A 21472-nucleotide genomic window follows, 5' to 3' on the forward strand; every position below is an offset into this window, starting at 1 on the left:
GTGTGTGTGTGTGTGTGTGTTAAAGAGCACAAGGAAAACGTTGTGTGTGTGTGTGTGTGTGTGTGTCAGTACATCCTGTTGCTTTTGGTGGTGCGGTTGCAACACCCCGCCCGTGAGCGCCACAGGGGAGGGCACGACGCTGCCCACCGGCGGCGCAAGCCAGCAGCCCCAGCAGCACACACACGCCACGGCCCGCCTGCCCCTGTAACCTTCCACTCTTCGCTCCCCCTCCCTGATTTCCCTCCTGTTCTCCCCCCCTGCCCCCCCCCCCGCCCCCCGCCCCCTCACCTCGAACAGCCGCACCCAGCCTCCTCCGTCCCCCACCACCAGCAGCTCGGTGTCCTTGGCGCGCGGCGGCACCCACACGTCCAGGGACAGAGGCACGTAGTCGATCTGGGGGATCTGCGGGTGGCGGAGGGGAAGGCGGGGCGGCGGTAGGGAGGGAGGGGATCGGGAGGGGCCATTGACCCAGGTGGAACATCAGGGGCGACTGCGCGCCGTCCGAAAGCTAGCCGTGCAAGCAGCTCCTGCTACCTTCCTCCACAGCAAGTGAGGCATAACCCCCGTTGGGACCTCGTCGTTAGCCTTGGGTATACAGCCCAACCCCACCCCCACCACTCCTTGCCGCCCGCACCTGCCCCGACAGCTCATAGCTGGACAGGTCGTAGATGCGGATGGAGCGGCTGAACGACCCAACCGCCAGCTTCTGAGTCAGCGGCATGAAGGCCGAGCAGGTAGCCCAGAGGCCGCTGTGGCCCTTGGGCTGCCGGCGGCTGGCGGACATGAGCCTCTCGCTGCCGCCGCCGCCGTCCCGGTCCTGGCCGGAGGGGCGCGAGGGCGGCAGCGCAATGGTCTTGACGTGCTTCAGGTCCTTGGCGTTCCACAACCGAACCGTGCCGTCCCTACAGCGACAATGCGGCAGCGTAGCAGTTGGCAGTGCGGCAGTGCAGCAGTTGGCAGTGCGGCGGTTGGCAGTTGGCAGTGAGTGGCGCAGCCGCCGGACAGCATCGGGGGACCGTGCCGGGCGTGCTGCCGTGGTGGCGGGGACCCCGACGTACGACTCGTGCCACGACGCTAGCCTGCCATCCAAGTCAATCTACCTGCCTCCCCGCACAGCCCTCCATCCCCTCCATCCCCGCCCCCTGGCCCCCAGCTCCTTCTTCCCCCCGCTGCCACCCGCACGCACACCTGCCGCAGGTGGCGTATCTGTCCACGCCGTTGGCCAGGCGCATGGAGGCGATGTGGGTCATGGCGTCGCGGTGCCCCGCGTGGTCCGACATAGTCGACATGTCGGGTTGCTGGGAGGGGGATTACATTCATGATTAGCTAAGAAAATGGTAGAATGGGGGAATGGGGGAAGGGAGGAAGGGGGGCGGGCAGGGAGATGGCGCACGTGCGCGCGCGCACACACACACGGGATGTGGGTTCGGGAAGAGGGAGTTGGCAGGCCACAGGCCCAGCTGATAATGGGCAAGTCCCCAGCACTATCCTTGACCTCGCTACGCCCCCCCCCAAAGCCCCCCTGCCCCTCACCTGCATGGTGACTGTGCTCTCGAACTCCCTCACGCGCGCGCTGCCCTGGCTCTCCAGCAGCATGTAGGTGCTGAACTCATCCCAGTCCACGGTGCCGTCACTGTGTGTGTGTGAGGGAATGAGGAGGAGGGAGCGGAGGAGCAGCAGGCGGAGTGGTCTGGGGAGCTTGTCTTCACCTTAACGAGTACCGCTAAGTACGGCTAAGCATTAGGAGCGAGGACAGAGGGGATCCAAGGGTGGGATGGGGCACCGGCGGCCTCCGTACGGCAGCTTCATGGTGCTGGGCCGGGGCAGGTGTGGGTGGCCAGTGCGGCGCGGGTGTCGCACCTGTTGGCATCAATGCGCATGAACAGTTTGGCGAGAGCCTCAGCATCGCCGCCGTCCTCGGTCTGCAGGATGCCTGTGCGGAGGGAGCAAGACAGGAGCGTGAAGCTCGTGTGCCGGAGCCCAACTGGGTAAGAGAAGTCGGTTAGCCGTGCCCCAGGCCCTGCCGTGGGCCCCCGCCCAGCCCTGCCCCCTACCATGCATCCATGCCGCCCGCGGCTCATGCGGTTTCAAACCGACTCGTACTGGCCATCCTTCCGGCTGCGCCACGTGCTCAGCCAGCTCCCCCCCACATACCACCACACGGGCGCGGGCGCGACCTATTCTATTCCATGTAACACACACATACACGCACGCATACGCGTACGTACGCACACACATACGCGCAAACGCGCACGCCCGCCCTGGCCCGCGCACCCAGGAATGCGTTGATGAACTCCTGCGGCTGCAGCTGGCCGCTGCCGTCCAGGTCGGCGCTGTCGAACTTGGCCTTGACGCGGCGCAGGATGTCCTGGCGGGCGCAGGTGTGGGCGCAGGTGCAGGTGCGTGGTCGTGTGGGGAGAGCAGGAGACGGGTTGCGGGGGCGGTGGCGGTGGCGGGGGAAGGCGGTGGCGGTGCAGCCAGCAAGATAGCAGTTGCTGGTCCGCCCGAGTGCCGGTTGCGGCCCCATCGCGCAGCCTCTCCAGTTGGCCATCAGCAACATCCACGCAATCCCGCGATGGACCTCCTGACTGAAGCGCATCCACAAGACATACACACACACGTACACATACACACACACATATATATACACACACACACACCTTCCCCCATCATACTATCGTCCATGGACGGCCAACCCGCCGCACCTGGTTGACGGCATCCGCGCCGCCCTGCTGCTCCCCCGAGTACTTGGGCACGTAGCTGGGCCGCCCGCCCGCCGCGCCGCCGCCGCCCCCCTGCGCCCCGCCGTGCCGCGGCACCCGGCCCCCGCCGGCGCCGCCCGGGTCCGTCACTGCATCAGGGAGGGGGTGTGCGTTTGGGTGGAGTTAGCGAGAGGCGCGGCCCCGTACGGCAGGTTGGCAGGAGCGGTTTCCGTGTGGTGACTGTGTCTGGCGGTCCCCAGCCCCACAGGCCATGCTTCCCACCCCCACTGGATGTGAAACCACAGCAATCCCGTGCTATCCCCCAGTTATGCCAGCGCTCGAGGCGCACTCTGCAAAACGCATGTGAGTGCGGCGTGTGGACATGCCCACGCACCGACACACTATAGTCCCCTGCAAGGGTCCAGTACAACTCACAGGAGACTCGCGGCAGCGTACCGCCTGTCGGCTTACGCCCATCCTGTAATGAATATCAATACGTTATGGCGTCCACCTTTGCTTGTCCGCAACGCGCAATACGCCGAGCCCTTCGACGAGTGCCAGGCAGCAGCCACTTCGCGCACCTGGCCAATATTAAACATTTTGCTGATGAAACAATTTAGCTATGGAACCAAACTTCCAGAGGAGCCTCAATGGTTCGCACGCCTGTTAACATTCTGCTTCCGCGTCCTCGCTCCTCCAGGCTCCTTGTTGTCGTATATTTTAAATGAGTGTTCTTACTGGGAAGCGCTATGAGACACGCGCAATTATGCGCTTTGACTTTGAATGTGTATCGCAATACCGCTGACTGCACTGGCGCACTGACTGTTGCGTGTGTCAGTTATGTGTGACGTCAATGCGTCATAGGGTGGATATCGGGCAATGTTGTGCGCAGGGCGAGGGCTCGCGCGCGTGTCCGATCAGGGTTTGCGCCCGTGCCACGGGGAACCGGTGCAGCCTTCTTTCCCTGACTGCGTCTCTCGCTCCGGCGAAGGATTCTTATTATATTCTGATGAATTGCTGGGCCCAGAAACCGCGCTGGCAGCGCAGCATCATAAGTACGGTACTTGTGTAGCGCACGCCTTCGCTGGAAGCTTGGAAGGACTGAACGGGTTATGTGCCCCCGCAGGAGCCCGCTGCCCCGCTCGGCTTGTTGGGTGCGACGTTCGGACGTTCGGTTCGCGGACGGTATGCACGAGGAATATAGTCTATCTTACATACGGTGCGTTACTGCGCATCCCACTGATCAATGCACGCACGCCCTGGGCGTGCCTTTCCTGATTGCCATGCATCTGTGAGGAGCAGGCCAGCACCTCGCATCGACAGGCCACACTGTCCTGATCCAACGCGCGCCCCACCTCTTGTTGCAGAGGTCAGGAGGCATCAAACTAATCATACATACTAGACCCCAGGCACGGGCCATATGCCGCTTGCAGTTGTATACTCTATCTAGCGATGTTGCAAGCCATTAGAGACGGCCCACCACGTAGCCCTCCCTGGTTGAAACTGGATGGAAGAAACAATCCAAGAGCTCCACAAGAGCTCCCTGCAAACGCATGCCACGGCGCCATCTTGGCCGCCGGTCCCAAAGGTTCGCTTCCGGCTTCCGCCGCAATCCATCTGCTGGTCTGGTGCGGCACAACCAGCAATGCTCTGCCAGCCAACTCCCAACGAAAGACCTCCCGTCGTAAATCACCTTCCCGACAGTGCAGGTACCTGCTGTGTCAGTTCTTGCGTCATGCGCCTGGGTCACACCAGTTGCTTGCTCCGTGCCCACCCTTGCGGCGGGCGGTTCGGCCATTCGCCGAAGCGCAACGTCAAAGATGTCTTTTGAAGGGTGCAGTTTCACAGGGCGGTGTCCCACGCGCAAAGAGCCCGCGTCATATTCACAACAAAGCCCGCGCGCACGCATGCACACACACACACACACACACATACATACATACATACATACATGCATGCATGCAAGAGGTTCTGAAGCCACTTCAATAATATACTGCAGCAGCTAGCGCCGCATCTAGCGTCCACAACGTCCCGTAGACCATTTGTCAGGACAGCGATGCCAGCCACGCCATAGGCGCCGGCCGCGTCAGGCCTCTGGCGCAAGGCCAGGTTCCGCCGAGCCCAAAGCGTGGCTGCCGCGGCAAGCGCCCACGCGGCTACTGTGGAGCGCCGCGGTAGTGTGGCGGCACAGGCTGCCACGGCGGCACCAGCGCCAGACGGCCAGGCCGTCGGCACCGGCACTGCCCACGTTACGCCCCCACGGCATTCATCGCTGCAAACCGTGTCCTCGGCCCGCCCGTCGCCATCCCCATCCCGCCAGCCGCCGGCACCTGCGAGCCGCCCATGCCCGACACCCGCATGCCGTTGCCGCTGCCGCCGGCTGCCCCCGGCGGCCCCCCCGCGCCGTTCCAGCTGCCGCGCGGCTTGGCCAGCGCGCCATCGCTGTCGTAGCCGGTGCCGCGCTCGGCGGGCAGGTTGGGCATGCTGCTGCGCACCGCCTCCTGCTGCAGCGACGAGTGCGTGGCGGCGCCGAAGCGGCTCAGCCCGGCGGCACCAGCCGCGCCTATGCCGCTCATGCTGCCGCGCCCGAAGATCGGGTCGGAGGCGACGCTGTTGAGGATGCTGCTGCCGCTCACGTTGGTCGACCCGCCGCCGCTCTCCGAGCCGCGCACGCCGGCGTTGCTCAGCCGCGCGGGGCTGTGTGGCCGGATGACCGGCAGGACTCCCCCGCTGCCGCCGTCGCCACCTCCATTCATGGACCCGCGAGGTGAGCCCAGGCGCGCGGCCACGCCGCCGCCTAACGCGGCTGGACCACTGCCAAGCATCGGCGGCGCGCCTCCGTACGGCGGAGCGCCCCCGTCGCTGGACGGATGCCGCGTCGGCCGCGCCATACGCAGCGGCGAGGTGCCGGGCGACGCACCGTACGTGGGCGCCAGTGCGCCGCCGGCGCGGGCGGTGGCGGCGCCGCCGCCTCCAAGGTTGCCCGGCCCGCCCCAAGTTGGCACGCTGCCGACGCTGGAGCTGAGGCCGCCGTCGGACGAGTACGCGGCTGTGGCCGACACGCCCATGCGGCTGAAGCGACTGGCGATGGACGCCGGCGGCGTCGACTGCGCGGCCCCCGGCGGCGGCGCGCTGTGCACGGGCGCGACGGCGGGGCCGCCGCTGGGCCGCGGCGCCGCCACCGGCAGCGACAGCATGCGCGTCGCCAGGTCCACCACGTCCTCGTCCTCGTCATGGCCGGCGCCACACGCGGGCACGGCGGTGGTGGAGCCGTTGCGCGGCACGGTCACGAAGTCGCTCATCATGCGGATGCTGCGGCGCGGCTCCGGCGGCCCATGCAGCACGCCCGTCACGTACTCCTGCGGGTTGGGCGGCGGCTCCGGCGGCCGGCTGCCCGCCCACTGCTGCGGTGAGCCCTGTTTGGCGGCGCCGCCACCCGCCCCCGGTGGCTCAAAGGACGACAGCAGGTCGTCGACGTCAAAGTCAGTGACGCCGCTGGTCGCCTTCTTTTTGGGAGCCGCATGCGGCGGCGGCGCCTGTTGCTGTTGCTGCATGGGCGACGCGTTCCCGCCCGAGCTGTAGCCGCTGCCTCCGGCTGCCGAGTAAGGATCTGCACCAGAGCCGCTGCCGCCGGCTATTCGCCGCCCGAATGCGGACGGAGCTTGCCCCGGCGGCGGCGAGGGCGAGGGCAGGTTGCCGTCTCGGCCTGCCTGGCTGGGGCGCGGCTGCGGCGGCTCGAGGCGCATCAACTCATTGTCATCGTCGTCACGCCGCCCCCCGGGCTGTGATTCCCGCCGCTGCTGCTGCTGTGATGATTGCATCATCGGCGGCGCCGGCTGTGACCTGCTCGGCCCACTCGCGGCTCCGCTGGGCCCATTCAAGCTCAGCCGCTCCTGCATCATCGGCGGCTGTGGGGAGGGCTGCTGCGGCGGCGGCCGCGCCGGTTCCGGCTCGTGCCGCCGCACGGCGCCTCCCCCGCTGCCGCTCCCGTCCGTGTCCCCTCCCGCTGCTATGGACACCTGCACCTTCCGCTTGGGCGACACCGCCTCGGGCTCCTCGTCCTCGTCGTCCCCGTCCTCCACGCCGCCCCACCGCACGCCGCCGCCTCCCCCGCCACCCTTCACTGCGGATTTGGCTCGCGCCCGCGCCGCCGCCGCCGCCTCCGCCGCCTTCTGCCGCTCCTCCCGCTCCGCCTTCTTCTTCTGCATAGCCATCAGCTGCTCAAGCCGCGACATCTCCGGCTGGTCGCCGCCGGGGCCGTCCAACCTGGCGTCCTTGTCGCGCTTCTCCTGCCAGTACTGGGACGCAGCGGACGCGCCGTAGGCCACAGGCGGCGGCGGCGGCGCCCCGCGTCCGGCGCCTGGCGGCGCGCCACCACCGCTGCCGCCTGCGGCGCCCGCCTGCCCGCGGCGAATGTTGCCGCTGCTGCCGCGCACGGGTGGCTCGGTGGGCGGCTTGGGCGCAATGCCGCCGCGCCCACTGGTGCTCGGGCCGTCGTCTAACCTTTTGCCACCTGCAAACATGGCACGAGTACAGAGACACCCAGCGCGTCAGGGGCCACTGTGATGCACGCCGTTGCCTGCATGCCGGTGCCATCGCGTCCCCCTTTCACCCCGCGCGCCCACCCTCGCTCCCGCCCCCTCCCTCTCCCTCCTGCCCTCACCTGTTGCCGCGTGCGACATGGCCGCCGCCGCCTGCGCCGCCCGCATGGCCGTCTTGGCCCGCTCCTCCGCGCGCTTCTTCTGCCGCAGCAGCCGGATCTTGTCCTCCTCCGGGTCGTAGTCCTCCTCCTCCTCCTCGCCCTCCTCGTCCTCGTCCTCCTCCTCCGAGTCGGACCGAGGCACGGCGCGCTGCTTGGGCTCCTGCCGCTTCATGGCGGCGCTCTTGGGCGCTTGCTGCGCAGTTGCAGTAACACACACACGCACGCAAAGAATGGTTTGATGCGATGCCACAAAATGCACCATGCCTGGACTTGCCATCCCATGCCGCAGCCCATAAGCCACCACGGTGTCAGCCGCCGCCTCCCACCTTCTCTGCCAGCACCTCCACCCACAGTACCACACAACAGTCGGCCCCGCTCTCCCCTGCCCGCTTCCCGCACCTTTCTCCCCGCCGTGAGCGCGCGCACGCCCGCCCCCTCGTATTCGGAATAGTCGTTGGCCTTGGGCAGCTTCTTCTTCCGACTGAAGGCGTTGACGTAGTCCTCCCGCTCATCCTCCGACGTAGATTCATCCTCATAAATAAACCCATCAAGGTCCTCGTCATCGCTGTCCACATCGTACTCATCTCGCCGGGCCTGCGCAATCCGCTGCCCCATGCTCATGTGGCTGCCGGCATGGCTGTGCACGCCCAGGCTCTTCTCGCTGTTGCCGCGGCTGGGCGCGCGAGAGCCCACGCGCGAGCCGGCCGGCGAGTGTGCGGGCGAGCCCTGCTTGGAGGCGGTGCCGGCCGCCGCCAGGTGCTTCAGCTTGTCCACCAGCCCGCCCCTGGTGCCCTTGTACATCACCGTCTGTGGCGCGAGGCAGAAGGGACGGAGGGGAGCGGGTAAATTGACGCATAGCGGACCCAAACGACAATCCCAATCTCTCAAACCGACAATAGCCTCCACTCATACCTCAAGCGGCCTAGCAACTCATTCGTGGCCCTCAGCGGCCTCCTAGCTCCGGCCTCGCAGCTCCCGATGACCCCACCAAGTCCGCCGTGCCCGCCCCAGCCCGCCCGTGTTGAGGTTGCACTAGTGGCCGAAAGTGCTGCCAGTACTGGGTGTGTCGCATGTATGAAGCGCCTGATAGCAGCAGAGTCCAGACAACCACGCACGCCGCAGCACCCACGGGTGCCACCACATTAATCCGCGGTGGCACCAGGGGGGGGGGCGGGTGGGTTGTCACCGTCCCGGCAGAGGGACGATCCGAAATACAGTACAGAAGCACAACGGCAGATAAGGCGCCGTGTGCTCCTGACGCGTACAAGACCCAGCTCGGTTCGGCCCCATGCACCCGAGCGTCCTGCGCCGTGCGTGACTCTAACGCAACACGGCAGTTACGTCGCAATAACTAGACATATCTCCACTGCGCTGCGATAAGTCAGCGCTTATTGTATCGCCAAAGCTGCGGGGTGTGTGCTTCACCATTCCCAGGGTGCAGGCGGGTTGTGATGAGGGCGGGCGGGGGTGAGGGCTCCCGTAGCCGTGTGCGTGGCGAACGCCGCGACGATAAAGTCAAAGAGGTCGGAGAGAGGCGCTGACAGCGGGCGCCCCGCGCATGCGCGCGTGCAGGTGATGCGCGTGTGGGCGCGGGCGTGACACCAAGCAACGCCCCCCTTGCGCTCCCCTGCCTGAGAGGGCTGGCGCACCCTCCCCAAGCCAGCAATCCATCCCCGCTTGCGCACAAGAGCTGGAATCGATAGCCGCTTTGAACCACAGAAAGGTGCGATGCCACGCCGGCCCCGGGAGGTTGGCTCGAAGCCGGTCCTGTCAAGGCAAGTGCGCCTGCTTACCCGGGGGTCCGCCACCGCTATCATCACGTGTTTCCCCTGCTTCGGCGAGGCGCCGTCTTCAATGCTCGCGACGCTGCCCTGCGTCGTCGATGGCAAGACGAGCAAAGTCGGACGGTGCTTTTTCACAGCGCGCAGCATAAACGGGGGCCCGACAGGATATGTATATGGCAACAAGCTCCGCTCCGCAGCAACCTAAGGCCGCGGGTCAGGCGCTTGACCAGCTCGCCTTCCATTCGAGGCCGCTTACCCTGGGCGTTAGCTCCGATGCCCCGGTCTTAACGCCAAGCCCTTGCTGCTGCATAAGGCGCTCCGCGGTTGACTGGGGCCCTCCACGAGGTGGGCCAGCATGGGCAGGGCCTGCTCCACCACTGGAAGCACCGTTCCCCATTTGGCCGTCGCTGTATCACCGATTGTAACCCCAAATAATTGAGGGCATATCAGGCTACTTTGGGAGGGACCTTAGGCTTTCTGAGCCCCCCGCCCTCCCGGGCCCCCTACGCATCTTCTGTTGCAAATGCAATATGAATCGATAATCAACAGAGCTCCTGGCCCGAAGTTGGTTATTGAACGAAGCTCAAGGTTTAATGGAGTTCGCAAGTCCTGGATAAGTGTGTCGAAATGCTCGAGGTCAAAAGAAGTTGATGCATTCGCGTGTACGTTTTGAACGCTGCGCTGCTTGGAGACTGGGGCATGAAACTCCCACGATGATTCCACGCACATGTGGGAAACCCGCCACGGTCCCCTCGTCCAGACCCAAAACCGCGGCTGTTGCCACCGCATGAATGAAAGAGGCCCGTCAAGCTACGAGGCTTCCACCAAACGATAACCTGTCTAGAGCACAAACACTCGGCCCGCACAGCAGGTTCCTCCACCCCCGCAAATCCAGCATGTGTTGCCGTGTACCCGCCTGCTTTCGTGCCTGCTTTCAGCACGAGGTCTGAGACCATGTGCTTGCCGCAGCCTCTGCAGCTGCCGGCGGCCTTCCTCCCCAGCCGTCCCCACCAGTTCCAATGGCCACTGCGACATGCAGCGCCAGTGTGGGGACTGGGTTTCGGGGCACGCCCCCTCTAAGACATCACCGCTTGTCGGCTTGTGCCGGCCGGTCCAACTTCTGCCAACACGTCGCCAAGCCAATGAGCCGTTGAGCCACAGTAGCCATCAGCTACAAATAATAAATAATGCCGACCCGAAGAAATCGAACCCCTACTCACCTATCCGTGACATCGAGTATCCCCAGCCGGCAACCAAAATGCGCACCGTCCCCGCCCGGCGGCGCAGGCAGGACTGCGCTCTCCGCGCAGTTGAAGTCGTCATAGGTATCAGCCGCCCGCGTCCCCGCGCGGCCTTGCATTGCAATACCATACATCCACATTCCCACAGTGCTGCATCATTGTAAATCTCGAGCATTCCCTGTCGTAATCGCGTCTTCAACATGTGATCCGTCGTCTGTCCAGGCTAAGAATCCCATTCGCAACAGCAGCCGCGAAACGTCCTCCCTACAACGCCGCCCGCTCCCCAATCCTGAGCGGCTCCTGTTGCCCACGCGCCCGTGCAGCCCACGCTGCTGCCTCTCCCCCATCCGTCCCAGCGGCCGCCCCTGCTCCCACGGCCGCCGCACCCTCCGCGGCCATGCGCTCAGCCACGTCCGCCGCCGCATGCCGCCGCTGCCGCTCCTTGCGCTCGTGCGGCACAACCACCACCACCTCCTGTGGCTTGCCCCCCAGCATCACCACAGCAGGGTCCTCCTGCGCGGCCGCCCGACCCCCTGCTACTGCCGCCTCGTTCTCCGGCTGCTGCGCTACAGCCACCAGCTCCCTGCTACTGCCGACCGTGTGAGCCTCCTCCAGCTCTGTCATGGTGATTTCCCGCTCCTGCTTCTGTGCCGCCTGCAACACCTGAACTGCATCCATAGTCATTGCGTCCGCGCCCTCGCCTGCTGCCCCACCCTCACCGCCTGCGGTCACCGCCGCCTCTCCTCTCGCCGCTCCAGCCTGCTCCCCTGAACCCGGCGGCTGCGCCTCGGGCTCCACATGCAGTACGGTCAGGCCCGGCGACCCGGGGTCCTTCCCCACAGGGCTGGTGCTGCAGCAGCGCGGCTGCAGGTCCTCGTACAGGGGTCCGCCGCCCGCCGCCGCCGCCGCGGCCTGTGCGGCTGCGTAGGCGGGGTCGTGCGGCAGGCTGTCGCGCAGGGCCGTGGGCCAGTCGTAGCGCAGGCGCAGCAGCGGCCCGCGCGAGGGCGGCTGTGGGGAGGTGGGAGGTGGGAGGGGAAAGGAGGATGGGGGCAGAGAAACTCAAGCCTGAATGACCGAAACCCAGGCCAGGCGTGTGTGGCGTATTGAAGCGGGCGGGGTACATGCACCCATAGGTGTGTACCCGGGCTCATCCTGGTGCCACGCCGGCAAGGGGCTGAGGACATCGCCCTGACACCCGCCAGGCACCAGGCGCCGACCCCGATCGCCGACAGTGCGGGCACGTGCCGTCCACCTGCCGCACCCCACAGCCCCTCACCCTATTGTGCGCATGCACACACAGTACACACAGTACACAAAAAACGCATTCATACATCATTGCCCTTCCTACCCGTGTATCACAACACATGCGCCCTCCCCCCCAGCCCCGCCTCGCTTGCCCACCGCCGCTGCCCCCCACCTTGCCCAGCTCCTGCCGCAGCAGCGCCAGCACCCGGGCCGTGTCCACCCGCATGTTGCGGTCGTAGTCCACAGGGTCCTGTGGGAAGGGGGGAGGCAGGTCGTGGGTGAGCGCGTGTGATGGTGTGTATAATTGCAACTTGCAGTGCAGCCCAGCGCAATCTGGGTTTGGATCCCGTAACCTCCGCTGCGTCCTAGCGTCGGACTCATACTTGGAATGGCGAAATCAGCCCTCCCATGGTCCGTTGCTTCCCCTGCCCCGCCTGTCCCTCGCTCGCGGCTGACTCCCGCCTGCCTCCCCTCCCCATACCGCCCCCCCTCGGATGGTGCTGGTAAATGTTGTGTTGGGCTAGAACACATAACTCCCCCCATCTTGGTTTCTTTGGGACTGAAAACACTGCCCCCCCAAAAGAAAACCCCTGCCTACCCCCCTACCTGCACATCCAGCCAGTAGTTGAGGCCGTGGCCGGTGGACTCCTCGAAGAAGTGCACGTTGAGCCAGTCCCGCGGCATGAACTCCAGCACCAACGACCCGCCCGCCAGCCACTTGATGTTGCACAGGCCGCCGCCGTGAGGGCCGATCATGGCTGGGCGGGAGTAAGGGGGGGCGGGGGCGGGGCCGGGGCCGGGGATGACATTCATGCTTAGTGAAGGAAGTGGTAGACAGGGGGAGTGGACATGTGAGCGGTGTGGATGACACTCGCCCCGGTACTCGCCACTCATGCCACGCACCTCTCCCGTCTGCTGCCGACCGCACCCGCCCGGCCATGAACGACGTTCGCCCCACCTCACCCCTACCCCGCCCCGCCTCACCTCTTCCCCCGCCCCCTCCTCCCCGCCCCGCCTCACCTCTTCCCCCGCCCCCTCCTCCCCGCCTCCCTCACCCGCCACGTTCTGGTTGATCCAACGCGCGTAGGCCTTGGAGTCGCCCGCGGCCTGGCGCAACACGGCGGCCTGGGCGGCGGGGTGAACCTGGGGGGAGGGAGGGAGGGAGGGAGGGAGCGGCGGTGTAGTCCAATCCAAAGTGGGGAGAAGCGTGGGTGTGGCAGGCAAACGGAACCGTGCGCGCGCGTACAGTACATGTGAGGATGCCAAGGTATGTGCTTTCGAAGTACCGTGCAGCCCCCCTCCCGCTGCCCGCCCCCTCCCCAGCCCGCGGCCCCTCACCTCCAGCCGCTCCCCGCGCCCCCTCTCCGCCAGCAGCCTCCGTATGGCCGCCTGCACCTGTGCCTCGTTCACAATGGAGCGGCCCGAGTTGCTGCGGCTGGGGTCGTCGCCCGACCTGTGGGGTTGGCCCAGATGGGGTGTGTGAGCAATGCACAAGGGGGGAGGGCAGGCACCGACCCCACAACCCCCCACCCCAATCCCACGGGGTATGGGGATTGCTGTCGAGCGCCACTCCGTTGTCAAAGCACAGGCCAAGCTCTCCTCCTCGCTCTTTTGCATTTGCTTCGGTTTCTTTTGGGCTGGTATCTACAACCCCCACCTGCTACCCCCCCCCCCCACCCCTCCCTTCCCGCCCACCTGCTGTACCACAGCACCACCTTGCGCTGCGCCAGAGGCATCACCGGGGCGTCCGGGCCCAACACCGACTCCTGAGCGAGGGGGGAAAAGTGAGGGAGCGAGGGTAAGAGAAAAGAGAGCGAGAGAGGGTGTTCGTGTGTGTGCTGGTAGTAGGAAGAAAATGCGGTGCGGTGCGGTGCAGTGCAGTGCAGTGTGGGCGAAGCAGTGGGCGGGGGCGTGGTGTGTGAGCAGCCCCCCCGCCAGCCCCTTCCGCCAGCCCCAGTCCCCACACGCCCCAGTCCCACGGCCCGCCCCCCCCCCCCCCACACACACACCTCTTCACACACACCTGCAGCCGGAGGAAGAGGTAGGGGTGCACGTACGGCACACGGCAGGCGGCCAACAGCCGCCGCGCCCGCACCGTGGCGGTGGTACGCAGCACCTGTGCGCATGTGGACGTCCACGTGCATGTGTTTGTGTGTGTGTGTGTGTGTGCGTGTGTGTGTGTGTGTGTGCGTGTGTGTGTGTGTGTGTGTGTGTGTGTGCGTGTGTGTGTGTGCGTGTGTGTGTGTGTGCGTGTGCGTGTGTGTTAAAGAGCACAAGGAAAACGTTGCGCAAAGACAGTGTATGTGTGTGTGTGTGGTGTATGTGCGCGCGCGCGTTAGAGAAAGGCACTAGGACAGACGATCGATGTTATGACACGCGCACACACTCAACGAGAGCAGGCGGCTGTCGTGCATGCAAGCAGCCTGCGTGTCCTAGGTCAAATGGACAGCCCCGGCCCCCCCCGCCGCTCCCCGCTTCCTTAACTAGTCATGAATGTAACTCCCCCCCCCGCCCGCGCGACTGTTTCCTTACGGGATTGGTTCAACGTTAACCCCCCCCCCCGCACCTGCTTGTCTCGGTCGATGTGGTCCATCCAGCCCCACATGTCCCGCACCACTTGCTGCTTGGACTTCACGCCGCCGCCTGTGCGTGTGTGGGGGGAAAGCGGTTGAGGAGAGTGGGGATGGCGCCATGACATTGGCCCGGGCTGAGCCGTCGCCCAGGTCGCGGGACGCGATTGCAAGCTCAAAGACTCGGACCCCCCACACACACACACACACACACCGCCGCCTGCTGCCGCACCGGGGATGATGAGTGTGTTGTTGGTGACGAGGTGCTGTGTCTGCATCAGCACCTTCACCGTGTGGTCCAGGAAGTGCTGGTACCTGCAGGGGGGGCAGGCGTGTGCGTTACAGGGCGCCCGGGAACAAACACGCAGGGCAGTGTGTGCGTGTTTGTGTGTGCGTGTACTGCCAGTATCCAAATTCCCCCTGGCCGCCCCTCACATATGTCCCCCGACCTCCACAGCCCAGGCTGGCCTTTCCCCCCCACCCCCACCCCCACACACACCTGTCGCTGTCCGGGGTCACATACACCGCCGCCTCCTCCACCCACACGCCCGCCCCCGGCGTGTCAATGTCACTCCACGTTCCACCAGGGGCATCCACCGCCGCCGCCGCGCTGCCGTCTCCGCGCCGCCCCGTCTCCGCGCCGCCGCCCGCTCCCCCTTCCCCCTCCCCAGCTCCAGCTCCTTCCACTGCGCGGGGGTTGTGCAACGCCCCGCCACCCCCACTGCCGCTGGTGCCGTTGCTGCCGCCTGCCCCCGCCGCCCCCGCGCCGACCTCCCCCAGCTGCAGCTGCTCACGGAACAGGTCGAAGTTGACCATGTGGCCCAGGCAGTGCGTGGAGTCGCCGTTCCAGGAGGTGGGGAAGCCGCCGTCCGTGTAGCGCACGTTGCCGAACACCAGGTTCTGGCCGCGCAGCCCGGCAAACACCAGCCGCGCCTGTGCGGGCGTGGGGTGCGTAGGTTGGCGTGAGCGTGACGAGCGAAACGCAACGTGGCAGGCAGGCAGGCAGGCAGGCAGGCAGGCAGGCAGGCAGGCAGGCAGGCAGGCAGGCAGGCAGGCAGTCGGGCGCATGCACGAACCTGTCGTGCGTCGTAGATGACGCGGCGGTTGGCTCCGGTCTGGCCAATGATGTCACTGGCGTAGTTAGCGCGCAGCCACGCCGCCGCGTCGGTGGCGTTGAAGAAGCCGGGCAGGGCCGCCTGCGGGCGGGGTGGTGGAGAATGCACGGGGAATGGATCGTCGTGACCTCTGTATGCGAGTTGCTTAGACGGGGTGGGCACAGGGCCCCTCGCCTCTCTAGGCGCCTGCCTGGTCCCGTGTAGCCTCCTCAAACCCCTCTTCCAAGCCCCAACCCCTCGTCTCCTTCCAGCCCCCCTCACATACACACACACCTCGAAGTCGGGGTACACCACCTCCTCCCCGTAGACCAGTGAGGGTAGGTAGCGGCGCAGGCAGGGCGCGTAAAAGGGCGGAGTGTCTGTGCAGGGGTTTGTGGGCGGCGCGGGAGGGAGGGCGTGGTGGCGAGTACGGCAACTCAGATAGGACATGGGGATCAAGGCCGCGATGTGGTGCACGGCCGTGTCGCCCGGGTCGTGGCCTCCACACGGTCCCTTACGGAGGCGGTCTGGGCTACAACCCCGCCCCCATGCATCGGGTTTGGTTTAGTTTGGGCTGGTATTTACAACCCCCCTTTATCCTACTGCCGACACGCCTCGGCCCTTTCACTGTGCCCTGCCCTTCCGATTTTTGCCTTGCCACTTTCCCACATGTCGCGCTCCTGGCCCGACGCTCCCTGCCTGGCGTCGGGGCTGCTTTCTTGGTCGCCGGGTAAGTCGTGGGTTTTGCTTGTCGCGTCCGCGTGCCTGTCTTGTGCTGTTGTGCGCGCCACCGAGCCCGGGCGGCGACATTTATCGCCGGCGCCGCTCGCCCTGCTGCTCCACGACGCCTCGGCCCACATCCCATAAGTATTATCGCTTGCAACTAACGCCTCTGCCTGCACTCCCCTCGTTTTCGTTGGTTTTGGTTTAGTTTGGGCTGGTATTTACAACCCCCCCCCCCCCGACCCCCCGTGCGTGCCGGCATCGCTCCTGCGGCGCTCTCACCCTCCGTGCACTGCCGCAGCAGCTTGGGCCGCCACATCGCGCTCTGCAGCACACGCCGGGCACTGCCGTTGGGAGGCTCCGGGAAAGGCGACTCCGCGGCGCTGTCCGTCATCCGCAGACCCAGCTGCTCGGCGAAGCGCGCGCGAGAGCGGAGCGCAAGGTCAACCTCCGGCGGGGGCGCTGGCGGAGGCGAGCTGGTGCTAGCGCCGGCCGAGCGCAAGAGCAGCCGCCCCGCCGACTGCTCGAAGTTCTCCAGTTGTGTGAGGAGGCGAGAGTGGTGGCTGCTGCTGTGGCGCCCGCTGTTGAGCGCGAGCAGCACCGTGCAAGCGATAAAAACGATTAGCCATAACCCGTGCACGGGCCGGAAACGGCTGACAGACCAGGCGCCCCGATTTTGATGCGAATGAGGTCTCATGCCCAAGTCCGTGTCGCTTGCAATCGCTGACTTTCGCCTCACAACTGCAACATTCGGCCGTCGTCGGGCAGCGAGCAAGCGGATCGTGCGTTTGTGTGGTTCGACATGCTTTTGATGATTTAATGGAAAGAAGTAGCTGCTTAACAAGAGTGCAAGCGGTACGCTGCTGCAAGTTGTGTACCTTGTGCCTGGGTCCGGACACTTAATTTCAACGCCAACACACAACAGAGGGACATTAATACAGCATGCGCTTGCTGAAGACACGTAACTGCAAGGGGTGTGCTTCTACCACAGGGGAGGCCAGAATTAAGGGTCTTCATCGAGAACGACACGCACACGCCGGTCTGCACGCCAGTGGACCCCCGCCCCCTGGTCCTTCTTCTTTCCGATATGACGTCACAACTGCATACGACACCTGGACGAGACTGCAAGACTGGTCCATGGGACTGGTCCATACTGGCCAGATGATAGTTACAGCTTCGACTAACCGACTCTGACCTTGCCCGCCAAGATCGTGTTCTCGCGCAGCCTGGACATAGCCTATCATAACGCACCCCATAATTTTACATATTGCACACACTCGCATGCATCGTTGTCGCCGTTGCCACAAAGGCTGACACCAAACCCTAGCGATAACGCTGATGCTGTCGCGGTCGAGGTGATCCATAGGTATATCCTGGCCGCAAACGAGCAACAACAGATACTATAACCACTAAGAAGCGACACCAGGAACAGCGAGGGCGTGGCGCGGTCAATGCGCGCTGTAGACATGCAAGGACTGGCCTGCAAACGAGCTATCACTAGCCCGTTGTGTGGCCCTTGTGCAAACGCACGCTCAGTGCTAGCAACGTGCCGCCCCGCGTCACCGGCCCCACCACCACCACCACCACTCGCGAGCCCCGCACTGACTGTGCCCCGTTGGCCAGCGCCATGCCGCGCCCGGTCCTTGCGCTGCGCCGTCGGCCCCTCCCCTGGCCCCGCCGGCCCCACTCCCTCCTCTCCCGACGGCGCCAGCAGCAGCACCAACAGCAGCAGCACCAATAGCACCAACAACGGTAGCGCCAACAGCAGTGGCAGTGGCGCCGGCGCGGCGCAGGAGGACCCTTTGTCTCTGGAGGCGGCCGCGGCCACTCTGGACGTCATCTGGGGTCTGGCCCGGCGGCGGCAGGTGGACGAGCTGCTGCGCTACTTCCCGGACAGTGTGGTGGATGGAGCGGACGAGCTGCGCAGCGCGGCGGAGTGAGTGTGCGTGGGAGATAGGGGGAGTGAGTGTGTTTGTGGAAGGCACTAGGGGCTGCATGGGGCAGGCTTGTAGGTGTGTGGGCAGGCCGCGATGACAGCAGCGGATGAAGCCTGCGCAGTAGGGATGAGAGAGCCGGAGGAGGTGCAAGGGACACAGGCGAGGCCCGGGCGGAGGCCCGGGCGGAGTTGGTGGTGGTGGAGGATGAGGGGTACGGCCCTTGCACCAGAACAGGCAGGGGCTGTGTCCCCCCGCCTGCCTCGTGTCCGCCTCCTCCCCACGGGTGTGCAATCATGCAGCCTGAACCCGCGTCCCGATCTGTCGCGTCGCCGCCGCCCTGTCCCATCACCCGCCCCCCGCCACAGATCGGACAGGCCGCTGACGTTCCGCGACGTGGTGGAGTACGGCTTTGAGATAAAGGGGTTCACATTCGACTCCTACGCCGAGCGCCACCTCTACTTCGCGCCGCCCGCAGCCGTGACGCGCCTCAGCGGCTTCCGCACCGCACCCGACCGCTGCGTGCTGCGGTACGCCGTGGCGGAGCGGCAGGAGCAGGAGCAGGCGGGGGCGGAGGAGGCAGAGGAGGCGGGGGCGGGGGCAGCGGGAGCAGCGGCTGGGGGAGGAGCTGGCGGCGCGGGCGCAGGAGAACGGGCCATCCTCACGTTCGGGCTGGAGTGCCGCGTGAGTGGCGGGTGGGCTGCGGGTGGAGGCCTTGGCCATACCTCATCCGCCTGTGCGCTGCAGCCCTCCGAGGATGCATACTCTCCCGCCCGGCTGCAACCCCATGCTGCTTCCCTCCTGTCCTGACATGCGCTTGCGCTCCCACGCGCGCTCCCACTCGCGCTCTCACTCGCGCTGCAGGAGATGCTGTCGCCGCACTACCGCTCAGCGCGCATCGACTACGTATGGCAGGTGGGATGGGGTGTGGGGGCGGGGTGTGGCGGCGGGTATTTCTGGCGCGTGCTCACCAGGCCAGGAGCTGCATCCTAGGCTACGCAAATAGCATACTGCGGATTGTGTCATGCCGGCTACTTGCATCACCCAACGCCTCACTCGGCCCTCGTCAACTCACCCGCCTGGCAGGTGGTGTCTGTGACTGGCGAGGCGGACCCGGCGGCGCTGCAGCAGCACCAGTTGGACCGGCGCGGAGGAGGCATCAGGTCAGCGGCAGCAGGCGCATCAGCAGGAGGGGCAGGAGGGGCGGAGCAGCAGCAGGCGGCGGAGCGGGATGACGCCGCGGAGGAGCACCCGCGCGGGCCGCACCCCTGCATCCCGCCCGAGGCGGTTGTGGCAGCGCAGCTGGCCGCACTCAAGTGGGTGTGGGCGTGTGGCGTGGCAGGCAAACACACACGAGGAATGGGGCGGCACTGTTCATCCGGGTGTGTGAAGGACACTGTTTGACGAGGCGGCGGGCGAGGGGTGCGAGGTACTGGGTGGGCGCTGGGGCGGGCGGCTCTCGTGGGCTCCGGCACATGATCAAATCGGTGTTCGAGGCCGCCGGAGCGCCCCCGCCTTGCCGTTTGGCCCTCGCCCGTTGCCCGGGACAGCCATATCCTGCATGCGTCCATTGACACTCTCACCTCCGCACTCCGGCCTCCGCACTCCCCTCCCGCCTGCCGCCAGGGCCGACGACGCGGCCACGGTGTTCGCATTCGCCTCGCCCGGCAACCAGGCCGCCACGGGGCCGCTGGAGCGCTTCGCGGCGCTGCTCCGGCAAGGACAGGGCGCGGGCGGGCGGGCGGGCGGGCGGGCGGGTAGGCGGGATCTGTATGGCGGAGTTAGGCAATAGAAGAGGACGGGAGTTGGGGCCGGGGACAGCGGAGGCCTCCGATCTTAAGGTTGTGTATATGCACGCGTGTATGTACCGACCAACCAACCGACCGCCCCCCCCCCCCGCAGGAACCCTATGTACCGGCCGCTGCTGCGCCACCGCACCGCCGCGCCCTACCGGCGCAAGATGCTGTCCGCCAACAGCTACAGCGAGGTGGCCAAGGTGGTCAGCGACAACACGGGTGGGTGGGCGGGGTGTCAGGGTGGGGGGAGGTGGAGGGAGGTGGGGGGGGGGCAATGGGGATGGGATGGATGGCGAATGGGGAGGGCTGCCCGCGTGCACACACATCAACATCCACCCATTACCCCACGGCACGGCACGACAGAGCACGACGCGATTGCCCCCATGACACGCGCCCGCCCCCGCCCCCCCCCCACACTGGCCCCCTGCAGGCCTGGACAACACGGTTGAGATGGTGTACCTGTGGGAGCTGTCCAGGCAGGGCCCCGCCGCCGGCCCCTTCCAGGGCTGCTGGATGGTGGACGGCGTCAGCCTGGTGGCTGCCAAGGTGCTCAGCTGAGACTGAGACTGGCGCCGTGGGGGCATGCAGATCGAGTAGTCCTTGATGAGCCCATTGCCGCCGCACTGTATGCTGCGCTGCTGTGAAACGGAGTGGGCGCGTGGGACTCCCACGCAGCTCAGCAGCTCAGCCTCAGGTTACATGGGTTACAAGAGGGACCTGCTCGGCCTCAGGCCCCGGGCTTAGTGGGGGACGGGCGTCGGCGCGGCCGTGTGGATGATGCCGAGACGCGGTGGGGTCTGTCAGGACCAAACCATGAAGAGACGCCTTAGGCTTATTGCAGGTTCATTGGGGTTGGGCTGCGGGCACACCGGTTGCGGGCGGCTCTATTGTTGTACGCGGTTGAAGGAGCATGGGGGCAGGCGTTAAGGGCGGGCTCACTGCGAGCCGCTGGAGCGGGTATGTGTCTCAGCAGGCTGTGACCCCTACTGATCCGTCGGCGCAGCTTGGCCGGGCAGCGACCTCCATCCAGCAGTTGTTCCAGAGGCAGCCGCGTCCCCACAACCACATTGTAAAGCCATACGGTAGCCAGGAAGTTGCATTCCTGCTGGATGGAATCAAGGGTGGGCGGGCGTGCGCGGGATGTTCAACGCGTCAAGGTGCCGGGACTGCACGGGGCAAGCAGCAGTGATGCGGTATTCGTGACGCGCTCGTGTATCCACTCATCCTCGCAACAGGCGGCAACAGAGACGCAAGACCGCCGGCCCCACACCTGCACACCTGCCGCGCCCAAACCCGGAGCCGCGCCCCACCGATAAAACGCTCACCTGCCAGCGCTGCTGGCTAGTCAACCTGGTCCACAGCAGTCCAAACCCTAAACCGCCCCCCACCCGAAGATGTACGACACGTCGGCACATGTCCGCGTTGTGGATGACCGTGTCGGTGCAGGGATTAAGTAGCGCCCCCGCATACGCGGGAGTGCCAGCCACTGCGTTCACTGTAAAGCATGGCGCGCATGTGCAGTGCCGACCATGGGAGGTGCCCCTGGTGCCGACGGCCCGAAGTCCGTGCGGCCGACAGCTTGCTTTACTGCGGGCTGTCGCTCTCGGCTCCCCGAAGGAGCACGTTGGCGGGCTGCGGGGTGCTGAGGAAAGAAATAGGGAGTCCAATTGCAGCTGGAGGC

General features: G+C 66.0%; 4 protein-coding genes across 4 annotated transcripts in view; 1 reads left to right on the forward strand and 3 right to left on the reverse strand.

Moving 5' to 3' along the window:
• The window catches only part of CHLRE_07g313850v5 (uncharacterized protein), an 11679-nt gene extending 8114 nt beyond the window's left edge, over positions 1–3565 (reverse strand). The window contains exons 1-9 of the mRNA XM_043063847.1: positions 3284–3565; positions 3138–3180; positions 2706–2851; positions 2275–2368; positions 1861–1933; positions 1534–1633; positions 1189–1298; positions 635–902; positions 289–402 (exon numbers count right to left, since the gene is read on the reverse strand). Of these exons, the coding sequence (XP_042922415.1) occupies positions 289–402; positions 635–902; positions 1189–1298; positions 1534–1633; positions 1861–1933; positions 2275–2368; positions 2706–2851; positions 3138–3180; positions 3284–3301 (966 nt within the window). The 5' untranslated portion in view covers positions 3302–3565. The remainder of the gene's footprint in view (positions 1–288; positions 403–634; positions 903–1188; positions 1299–1533; positions 1634–1860; positions 1934–2274; positions 2369–2705; positions 2852–3137; positions 3181–3283) is intronic.
• Positions 3566–3900: 335 nt separating this feature from the next.
• CHLRE_07g313900v5 (uncharacterized protein) lies at positions 3901–9835 on the reverse strand. Its single transcript, XM_043063848.1, has 5 exons — positions 9445–9835; positions 9198–9275; positions 7804–8211; positions 7366–7597; positions 3901–7215 (listed from the first exon to the last, which is right to left on the reverse strand). Exons 1-5 carry the CDS (start codon positions 9583–9585, stop codon positions 4952–4954), a joined length of 3123 nt encoding a protein of 1040 aa, XP_042922416.1. The 5' UTR covers positions 9586–9835; the 3' UTR covers positions 3901–4951.
• A 54-nt stretch (positions 9836–9889) lies between these two features.
• On the reverse strand, positions 9890–16875 carry CHLRE_07g313950v5 (uncharacterized protein). Its single transcript, XM_043063849.1, has 13 exons — positions 16344–16875; positions 15633–15718; positions 15321–15440; positions 14744–15177; positions 14477–14559; positions 14241–14317; positions 13698–13790; positions 13370–13440; positions 13013–13127; positions 12730–12817; positions 12281–12432; positions 11847–11924; positions 9890–11437 (listed from the first exon to the last, which is right to left on the reverse strand). The coding sequence occupies exons 1-13, from the start codon at positions 16756–16758 to the stop codon at positions 10694–10696; spliced, it is 2556 nt and encodes an 851-aa protein (XP_042922417.1). The 5' UTR covers positions 16759–16875; the 3' UTR covers positions 9890–10693.
• A 120-nt stretch (positions 16876–16995) lies between these two features.
• Positions 16996–20876, forward strand: CHLRE_07g314000v5 (uncharacterized protein). The gene is made up of 7 exons (XM_043063850.1): positions 16996–17997; positions 18364–18679; positions 18860–18910; positions 19082–19311; positions 19622–19711; positions 19898–20010; positions 20222–20876. Exons 1-7 carry the CDS (start codon positions 17513–17515, stop codon positions 20347–20349), a joined length of 1413 nt encoding a protein of 470 aa, XP_042922418.1. The 5' UTR covers positions 16996–17512; the 3' UTR covers positions 20350–20876.
• The last annotated feature ends 596 nt before the right edge of the window (positions 20877–21472 follow it).

The sequence above is a fragment of the Chlamydomonas reinhardtii genome, chromosome 7, assembly GCF_000002595.2.
Source record: "Chlamydomonas reinhardtii strain CC-503 cw92 mt+ chromosome 7, whole genome shotgun sequence".
NCBI classification, from domain to species: Eukaryota; Viridiplantae; Chlorophyta; class Chlorophyceae; order Chlamydomonadales; family Chlamydomonadaceae; genus Chlamydomonas; species Chlamydomonas reinhardtii.

What these genes read in the sequence shown, in the direction of transcription:
- CHLRE_07g314000v5 (XM_043063850.1), top strand. Translation starts at nt 17,513, where the DNA reads ATGCGCGCTGTAGACATGCAAGGACTGGCCTGCAAACGAGCTATCACT. An exon ending in GCGCAGCTGGCCGCACTCAA is followed by an intron (nt 19,312 to 19,621) that starts GTGGGTGTGGGC and finishes GCCTGCCGCCAG; the next exon opens with GGCCGACGACGCGGCCACGG. An exon ending in GGTGGTCAGCGACAACACGG is followed by an intron (nt 20,011 to 20,221) that starts GTGGGTGGGCGG and finishes GGCCCCCTGCAG; the next exon opens with GCCTGGACAACACGGTTGAG.
- CHLRE_07g313950v5 (XM_043063849.1), bottom strand. Translation starts at nt 16,758, where the DNA reads ATGAGACCTCATTCGCATCAAAATCGGGGCGCCTGGTCTGTCAGCCGT. An exon ending in ACCTCTTCCTCCGGCTGCAG is followed by an intron (nt 13,441 to 13,697) that starts GTGTGTGTGAAG and finishes CCCCTCGCTCAG; the next exon opens with GAGTCGGTGTTGGGCCCGGA. An exon ending in GATCAACCAGAACGTGGCGG is followed by an intron (nt 12,433 to 12,729) that starts GTGAGGGAGGCG and finishes ACTCCCGCCCAG; the next exon opens with CCATGATCGGCCCTCACGGC.
- CHLRE_07g313900v5 (XM_043063848.1), bottom strand. Translation starts at nt 9,585, where the DNA reads ATGGGGAACGGTGCTTCCAGTGGTGGAGCAGGCCCTGCCCATGCTGGC. An exon ending in TAGCGGTGGCGGACCCCCGG is followed by an intron (nt 8,212 to 9,197) that starts GTAAGCAGGCGC and finishes CTCGCGCCACAG; the next exon opens with ACGGTGATGTACAAGGGCAC. An exon ending in CGCTCACGGCGGGGAGAAAG is followed by an intron (nt 7,598 to 7,803) that starts GTGCGGGAAGCG and finishes GCAACTGCGCAG; the next exon opens with CAAGCGCCCAAGAGCGCCGC.